The 9,939-nt window shown below is 44.3% G+C and overlaps 1 protein-coding gene across 1 annotated transcript in view; it reads left to right on the top strand.

Annotated features, from left to right (window-relative positions):
- The first annotated feature begins 6,342 nt into the window (after window positions 1-6,342).
- Window positions 6,343-9,939, top strand: part of LOC105053061 (protein FAR1-RELATED SEQUENCE 5) — a 5,947-nt gene continuing 2,350 nt past the window's right edge. The window contains exons 1-3 of the mRNA XM_010934079.4: window positions 6,343-6,753; window positions 7,666-7,768; window positions 9,126-9,939. Of these exons, the coding sequence (XP_010932381.1) occupies window positions 6,632-6,753; window positions 7,666-7,768; window positions 9,126-9,939 (1,039 nt within the window). The 5' untranslated portion in view covers window positions 6,343-6,631. The remainder of the gene's footprint in view (window positions 6,754-7,665; window positions 7,769-9,125) is intronic.

Raw genomic sequence — 9,939 nt, forward strand, 5'->3', positions numbered from 1 at the left:
TCTATTGATCAGACACAAGATCAGAACCTTTATGCCCCTCTCTCCGAGAAGTGTTCGAGTCAGAAAAATCCACACCATAGGATGAGCGCAACTTTCCAAATTCAAGTGGCCTCAATCCTCTTAAGAGGCGTCGGTCTGTACAAATAGGAGAGGTCCCTTAAGGAAACCTTCAGGCAGCAGGAGCATCCCCAGACCCTTGTATCTTGAGTGGGTGCATCAGAACTGGGATGGCAAAGATCCACTCTACAAGTGGGTCCCCAAAGAGCCAATTGATCTCTTGTGCTCTCCAGCTGGAGTCATCGGCAGTGATGAGATCAGACACCCTCATGTGGTCCTTCACCTCATTGCTGACAAGGGTCTGCCAGTGAGATAGAGAAATATTCGAAATCTAGGCATCCTGAATCACCTCCATCGAGTGTCCATCTCCGATCAAGCATCTGATTTGGCCCATCATAATGGGCTTCCAAGCATAAATCTTCCTCCAGATGAAAGAGCAACACCAGACAACCTGGATGGGAGTCCTATGGCTCCACCTACCGTAGTGAGCTCTCATCACCCTGCTCCACAAATAGTCCGACTGGATCAAGAATCTAGCCATATGTCTGGCAATCAACGCCTCCCTCCTCGTCAATAAGAAATGGATCTCTAGGCCACCATCCTGTATAGGCTGACACACCACCTCCTAAAAAAGTAGATAGATCCGATGATCGCACCTAAATCCCCAAAGAAGTTGTGAAAGTGCTGCTCCATCCTTCTGTACAAGCAACCGGAACAATTATATTGATCAGGAGGTAAACCAAAACAGAGCTCAGCATCGATCTCACTAGAGTCATCCTGCCCAAAAAAGAGAGGGTGTTGGCTTGCCAGCCCTGAAGAGGCTCCTGGATCTGCTGCTTCAAGGGCCTGCACTCAGTCTGCCACAGACGATGGCCTGTGATTGAAACATCGAGATAGGTCAGCATCCTTGACTGCTCTCGAATCCCCAAGATCTCCTTGATCGTCGATCTGACTTGGGGCTTCATCCTCGGACTGAAAATGATTGCAGACTTTTGAATATCGACCAATTGCCCTGACGTCCGACAATAAGACATGACAATGAAGGTAAAGTGCTCCGCATTTTGGATCGAGGCATGTCCGATGAGGAAATAATTATATGTAAAGAGAAGGTACGAGAGCAACGGGCACCAGAGGTAGTTCAATACAGTTCCAGGGTTTGTCTCTGTATTGTTGCTCTCAACACCCTGGATAAGGCATCCGCGCATAAAATGAACAGATAGGGAGAGAGAGGACAACCTTGGCAAAGGCCTACAGAAGAAAAAAAAACTCCGTCGGGGTGCCATTGACAAGATGGTGAAGATCGGGCTCTCGGCACAGTCCATGATCCAGTGAATCCACCCCTCCCCGAAATCAGCTCTCGAAGCATCTACCAGAGGAACACCTAACTCATTCGATCATACGCCCGCTCCATATCCAGCTTGATCGTCATGAGGCTGCAGTGACAAGGAGCTCTCTGGAGATTGTGCATGAACTCCTGAGCAAGCAAAATATTATCGATGATAGACTGATCTCTGATGCTCCAGACTAATCAGACGAGACATCAGCGACTTTAGCAGTCCTACCAAAACCCTCTCACACACTTGTAGAGGGTTGTATAGAGGCTGATAGGTCTGAAATGCTTAGAGATCGAAGCATCAGGCTACTTCAAAATGAGGATAATAAGGGTCTAGTTCCATGCCATCAGAACACCCCTGGACTCGAAGGCCGCCTGCACCACCTCCACTACCTCTTCCCAGATGATCGATTAGTACCGATGGAAGAAGAAAGGAAGCCATCAGGCTACAGGGCCTTATCCTCTCCAAGAGACCAAAGGGCTCCACGCACCTCTTCAGAAGACATCGATCTAGTCAACATTTTATTCTCCTATGCAGAGATACGGGCTACCGACCGAGCACCCGAGATGGGATAGTCCTCACCCAGCGATCTCGTCTACCAATCTCTGAAGAAATGGAGGATCTTCGCACGGATCCCTCCACTATCATCCATGACACTACCATCACTCTTCTGCAACTACCTGATATGGTTGGCGGACCTCCGAATCATGGTAGACTAATGAAGAATATGATGTTCCGATCCCTCTCCCGAATCCACTGAACCCTGGACTTCTACCTCCATAAGATCTCTTGCTGCCTTAGAAGAAAGTGATGCTCGAAAAGCTTACCGTGAAGCACCCCTAACTCGGGCTTGAGTAAGCCACCTCCCCAGTCCTCCCTCAGCTGCAGCTCCACAATATCTGCCTCGACTTGCTCAATCTATCAGAAGATGTTGCCCACCTCTAAGCAGTTCCAACTTAGGAGTCTTCATCTGGCCAACTCCAACCTATGGATCACCCTGTACCTCACATCTCTATGGATCGACATCCTCTACACCTCCCGAATCAAGTCTCAAGATCTTAGATAAAAGATCCAGAACTTCTCGAATCAGAAGAGGGCCCTGGGCCGATCCAGGCCATCTGTCAAGATAAGAATCAGCAGTGATTCGAGGCTATCCTCTGCAAATGTAAACAGAATACCCCGGATAGCATTGGATCCAGTCAGCAGAAGCAAGTGCTTGACCAATTTTCTCTCAGATCCGAGCAAGCCCATGCCGATTGTTACACCAAATGAACCTTAGGCCTATAAATCCGAGATCAATCAATCCAGTGTTGCGATGAACTGTCTAAACTCCATGGAGTCCACGCTGTCCTTCTCCTGCTGTCCCTCGCTTCTCATGGGAGCCGACAATGCAGTTGAAGTCTCCAGCTGCCAGAGAAGGAAGCCCTATATCAGGAGTCTAGAAATCTCCATCCAGAGCACCCTTCGATCCCTGTGCTTGGTACTCGCATAGACACCGGAGAGGAGCCAGGACTGTCCAAATTGGTTCGTGATGACAAGGACCACCTGCTGCTCATATCTATGAAATGCATCCACTCTGATCAAGCCATGACCCCACATCACTAGGATGCCTCCCAACAGTCCTCGAGACTCCACAGCATAAAAACTCCAGGCCATAGGGATCCTCTGTCTTGCCCGAGCTAGTCTAGTCCCAGAGAGATGAGTCTCGCTCAACACACAAACGTCAGGATCATGCTGCTAGATTAATCGATTGAAGGTCGATCGAAAGGAGGGCTTCTATGCCCCCCGACAATTCCAAAGCAGGATCCTCATGGAGAAGACTCACCGAGAAGGGGGCCTGCACTCGTACCCCCCTCACCATGAGAGTCCACCATAACCACAACATCCAACGGCTCCTTCATCTCGATGGTCATCCCCTCATCATGGATAGCTTGTTTGAGCCTAGTCAGTGCAGCCTCATGAGTGAGGTCTTGGTCGACGTCTGATGCCTCCATGTGCTCCAGGCCCTCAACCGCCGTATCCTCGAGTGGGATACCCTCCATCTCGAGCTTAGTTCTCCGCTCTGACACCCTTGCCTCCACTGGGGCATCAGGCACCCAACTCACTTCTCTACGCTTTGGTGGGCCCTCCACCACCTCCGTCGGAACCGTAGCAGCAAAGAAGACTCTAAGGTCTCGGGATCGCACTAACGCCTCTAGATTCATGGATGACTGGGCCACAACCTTTCTTTTTCCCTTATTTTTCTTTGTCCCACCTTTTTTGGGGCTCTCCAGGCCCAATTCATGGCTCGTGGGCTTCACTGGATCCTGGCCCACGTCCAGTTCATGGGGCCGAGCTCGCTTGAGTTGGCCCACCACCCGCGCCCATTTCTCCTCACCCGCCTGGCCCACTTTTGGCTGAGCTGGGCCGTTTGCCGCAATGCCCAGCACGGACATGCGCCCCTCCACACCTGTAGGCCCCTGACCAGCTAGCAGGCCAAATGGATTCGGCCAGAAACCCACCCCCCACCTTCAGCAGACATCTCCATGCCCCCGATCGATCGTCCGATCGTTAGATTCAGATGTGACCGTCTGGGTGATCTCCACCATGTGATCTTCACGACTGGATCCAGCCATCGGCTCCAGGCGTCGATTTTGTCCGATCCGAGTCAGCCTCTGCACGTCCCAACCCAAGTTGACTCACCAGCGACTCGGGCCTAGTCGACTCGGTCATCTTCCTTCTCCCGTCTGCTCCATCCTTCTGCCTCAACTCCCATTGGTGGACGGCCAGCAGCCAAGGCCCAAGGGGGGCCCACTGCCCTCAGGTCACCATCCACCACCTCCAATCGGAAAAGGTTGTCCGGACCTAGCCCCGCCGCCGCAGCGCCTTCCCCGGGTCGACATCGCTCCTCCGACATGTGGAAATGTCCACAATGGAGACAAACTCTGTCGAGATATTCAAAAACAAAGTGCTGCCAGAACGGGCAACTGGTCCCTTAACTAGAACCTTTGGTTGCAACGGGCGACCGAGGTCGATTTTGATGCAGGCACGGGCAAACCCCAGCTGTCGCATGTCCATCGTGCACTCATCGAGGGAAACAAGCTCGCCGGTGAGCAGCCCCATCTTTGGGATAGCTTTCACATCCCAGTACTTCGTCAGAAGCCGAAGGAGGCGCACCCAAACCAAAGCCTTTGAAATCGCCCCTTTAGCCGAAAAGAAGCCCGACCTCCACGGCTCGAGGACATGGGCCTGTCCTGCCATTGTCCATGGCCGTCGGAGCACCAGATCTCACTCCGCTGCCTCCCCAAACTAGAAGAGGAGCAACCCCCTCTCTAGTCCGTATGCCATAACCTCGCCTTTGACCGCTCCCCAGAGTCAAAACTCCCTGGCCACCAATTTCGGTGACACCCACCGCCCCAAACTCCTTCCAACCATCGCTATTGCCTCCTATCACACTGAACGCTCCTGATGGGCAGCCGTCAGGACCTCCACCACCTCTGGAAACCATCAAGTGAGCTCTGTCACCTCCTCTGGTGATAGATCCGGTGAAACCCATACTGTCCGCCTCTGTATAGCCCCTTTCCAACTAGTCTCTGATCGATCGTCACCCTTCAGACGGTCTCATATCTCTTTAGCCCATAATCCACCACCTCGACGACTCCGGTAGTAGTCCGAATCACTGACAATTACATCCAAAAAGATGATAGTATGAATCTCAAAGCATGTCCGAAAAAAATCACACATCGATCATAATTAATTGAGACCTTTTCATCGTTTATCCCGTCTCTAGCGACAATAACAAAGGTCCCATTCAACGTGTGTTTAGATAGGACGTCACTTAGATATTTGACATTATTTTTGTATTTTTATTTTATCTATTTATTTTTAAAAAATTAAAAAAATTATTTTACTTAAAAATATAAAAATTACACTTAGACTTTTTATATTTAAACTATTTATAAAATTTTCATAACTATTTACATATAATATTTATTACTGCTTTTATATATATATAGGAGTAGATTTGGATAAGATCAATCGAATTTGGGATTAGATCAAAATTAGACAATGGAAGTCCTACATCGATGATTCAAATCGTTGGATGTGATCTACTATCTCAAAATTATTTGTACATCAAAAATCATATGATTTGATGACCCCTACATATGCATCGTGATCAAAAAATATATTTAATTAAATTTTATTTAAACTGTCTAATTTTTGACTATTTGAACATAGATCAGAGACCTCCAAATCACATGATTTTTTATATATAAGTAATTTTGAGGTAATAGATCATATTTAATAGCTTAAATCATTGATGTAGAACCTTTAAAGTTTTGATCTGAACAAATCCAAATCCAAATCTGATCGGTTTAATTATAGTCCATCTCTCTCTATATAAAAATTATTTATTAGAACAGTCCTATCATATATATCCTGCACCATCTAATAAAAAATTATCATATCAATTCAAAAATATAAATATTTTTTTTTAAATCAATAAAATTGTTAATGGTTCTAAGATAATTTTTTCTTCAAAATTTTCAACTAAATTTGGATAGTAATATTTTTTTTTAATAATAAATATTATAATAATTTTTTATTGGATATAGAACCGATCTAACTAATAATTTTTCAAACATTGGAAAAATTATTGCCTCGACCATGCCCAGGTAGATCAGCACGAACCTTGGAGCGCATGCATGGTGGATATCGCGCAATCGGAAATTTGTGAAATGCAAGGATTAAAGTGGTGGCATGTTATCCACCGTCTGATTTGGCTGGCCTACCTGAGCGTGGTTTAGGTAATAATTTCTCCAAACATTCGCAATCACCGGGGACCACTTTGCTGGTATGGCATTGCCACGTCATCCCTATCACCGGCACACGTGCACGTGTAAAAGCCCTGGTACAACACCGGACACGTGTCTGACATCTGTATGGTTTATTTCTCCAGTCTCGTCTTCTTGCTAAACCGGGCATCTCAGCTCTCTCCTTCCCACTCTCAGCCCTCTTCCCCCAATGAAACCCTAACAAAATCTTAGGAGCTTCCGACCAAAATTCCGTGGCTTTCTCAAATCTCCTCTTGTTTCGAGTTCCTCCCGTCGGATTCGATCCCAATCTACGTTAGGGATTTCATGCTTCAGACAATTCGATTTGGTTCCGGCTAAATTTGGGGGGCAAAGATCCCCTTTTTATCCCTTCTGGTCAGTGGAGGAAAGAAGAGGGGACGAGAATCCTAGCCACGGGGCCACCCGATGAACGCCACCGTCTGCGGTGGAGGAAGCGGCCGTGGCGATCCCCAGATGCCGTACGGGCAGGACCAGGACCAGGAGGTCCACCACAACAGCGGCGATGATGGGTTGGAGGGGCCTCCCAGGTAACAATCACACCATTTAATGACTACTATACTGCCCTTTTCTTTCTTTCTCCATGGCATGTAGTAGATTGAAGTGAGATCGAAGGCGCGCGATACATGTTTCTAGATTTATCTTAGGGTGTTTATGAGCGCCAGAGGAAAGGGTTTGATGCCATTATAAAAGAAACAATGAGTTCAGTAGTCATCCTTGTTCCGCATCACTCTGGAATAGAGAATGGTATTCAAATGAATCCATTTATTCTAATTCTCTCTCTCTCTCTTTTTTTTTTTTTTGCTCCTTTTTGCAGGGCACAGTCTTAAGCTACATCACTTTAGTTTCTAGTAGTTGATATTGTTGGTTTTGTGGTCTTTTCTGCCATATTTTGAAGCATCTTTTTAATGTCTTCTTGAGGATAAAATTATATGTCCTCTCTGGCTTTATCATTTTGCTAATTTTCAAAAAATTCTCAATGATACTACCATCATACTTCAAAAAAATAAGAGACAGTAAAATTTGTCCTCAGGAGTTAAAAAAAATTCTGAGTCGGCTGTTTGCAAATCGTGTGACTAAGGTTCTGATATTGAACATTATGAACGATGGGTGGATGGATTTCTTTAGTTCATTTGCTTATGACAAAACTTCTAATTTAATTAAGCGGTAATGTATTTTGCTTGCATGGAGCAGCATCAAAAGTGTATTGCAGTTTTAATTGGTAAAAGTCCCAGTTGAGGAGACTGAGCTATGCTATGTGATCTTCATTGAACATTGATCCTTATACTATAATAAATCCCACCTCTTGCCTCCAAACATTATGCAAGATATTTCCCTCTATTGCAATATGCAAGTTGTTCAACTCTGATTATAGGCTGCATGTATGATTGAAACAAGTGGGATGCTCTGAGATGAGACTTTTCCTCATTTTTTCCCCCTAGATGCCTTAACTGTGGTATTAGTGCAAAGTTTACATCACATATGCGCCGGGGCCCCGAGGGACGAAGAACTCTGTGCAATGCTTGTGGAATCGCATGGAAAAAGGTAATTACTTGTTTCATGGTATGCATGTCTCTGATGATGACATCATTTTGGTTTCCTTGTATTTCTTTCCTAATACATATCAAGTTGTGGAACATGTGCAGATGGGATATGGCATGATATTACATTGTCCTTTGTATCAATATTGAAGTTAAATTTCAAGTGGGAATCACATTGCACTGCTACCAAGTCATTCTTCATATAAAACAATATAAAATGGATGGTTTTCTGCATGCTTCTAGCTTCATGTGCTTGTTCATGTGAGGGCAACTAACTGAATGGCTGAACTAAGTTTCGACCGTAAAGGTCCCAGCATCTTCTCTCTCTCTCTCTCTCTCTCTCTAAAAAAAAATAGTGAAAAGCTAGTAGTTCACCATAAGAGAAAGCAGCGAAAGGAATCATGATGGAATCATTGTAAAAGGTTGAAGCATCACAGCTGTCCATTTGATGCTCTTATTTGAAGCTTAGTTGGACTTATGCAAACACCTATGTTGTCTGTCATGAAGATAGCACATTATGTAGTGAAAAGCAAGTAGTTTGCCCTAAGAGAAAGCAGTGAAAGGAATCATGTAAAAGGAAGAAGCATCACAACTGTCCATTTTGAAGCTTAGTTGGACTTATGCAAACACTTATGTTGTCTTTCATGAAGATAGCACATTATGTAGACTTAGCAATCCCTACCAAACTATGTGAACTGTTATATACACATCATTAGAAAACCCTAGAAAAGTTATTTATCAAGCACTATGCAAAAATTGCTGGCTGCAACTTGCATGCATTTTTTTTTTTTTGACGATGGTTGCAATTTGATTTCTAAAATATGCATTCTTGCATGTAAAGTCTGCTTATCAATGTCTATCCATAGCATATCCTTTTTCTGTGACTAACTAAATACATGCCATCCATTAATGTTAGGCTCTGTACCACTTGAAAAACTTCATTTCTGTTTCTTCAGCTTTATCAATGCTGAAGTAAGTAAATTGCCTTATTGATCAAGTTGTTTGATTTACTTTTTGCTTGAAATACTGCTGTTGAATGTAATATATAGTTTTTCCCTTTTTGTTCATCAAAAGAGGGTTTATCTTCAATTGTCCCAAAGAGAAGATAGAGATATTGATTGCTCTTCTATTTAGCATAATTTATGTAGATACATACACACACATATATATACGTTAATATGTGTGTGTGTTTGTGAATGATCATTTTAAGTGGGTTCTATTATGTGGTGTCCTGTCAATGCATTTTAATTTCTTTCTTACAATGTTGTTATATTCTGTCATCCATCGGTGAATGCAGCTATCATGCTATTGTTTCATTACTTGGATGATACTGATGAATAATTTTGGAGTTGAACAAACAGGGAAAACAGAGAAAAGTTCTTGAGTATGATGCTCCTAGTCAAGACGTAGCAAATTCCAATATGGTGCCAGCAATTGATATGGAATTTGAAAGTGAAGATAAGGCATATGAATTTTACAATAGATATGCTGGGATGATAGGTTTCAGTATACGAAAAGGCTGGTTGGATAAATCGTCTGAAAAAGTTACCAGATCAAGAACACTGGTTTGTTCAAGAGAAGGTTTCCGCAAGGACAAAAAGGGAGCAAAGGAAGTGAAGAGACCAAGGCCAGATACTAGAATTGGTTGTCCTGCTCGTATGACCATTAAACTTCAACCTACTGGTAAATATCGTGTCACTGAATTTGTACCAGACCATAACCATCAGCCAGCACCCCCTTCAGCAATGCACATGCTAAGGTCTCAGAGGATAACAACTGAAGTTCAAGCTGCTGAAGCAGATTTATCAGATGATGCAGGAACGACACCAAAATCCACTAAAGAGCCTGCAGGCAGACAAGTTGGAGGTCTTCGAAATATTCGATTTCTTCCTGCAGATTATAAAATAGGTCTCCGATCAAAGCGTATGAAGGCTATGCAGACGGGAGATGCAGAAGCTGTGTTAAAATACCTACAAAGCATGCAGCTTTGTGACCGATCATTTTTTTATGCCATACAAGTTGATGAGGATGATAAATTGACCAACATTTTCTGGGCTGATTCAAAGTCTGTGACAGATTTCAACTATTTCGGTGATGTAGTTTGTTTGGATACAACTTACAAAGCAAATGGATATGGTAGGCCGTTTGCTCCATTCCTTGGTATGAATCACCATA

The sequence above is a fragment of the Elaeis guineensis genome, chromosome 10 (assembly GCF_000442705.2).
Source record: "Elaeis guineensis isolate ETL-2024a chromosome 10, EG11, whole genome shotgun sequence".
Classification (NCBI taxonomy): Eukaryota; Viridiplantae; Streptophyta; class Magnoliopsida; order Arecales; family Arecaceae; genus Elaeis; species Elaeis guineensis.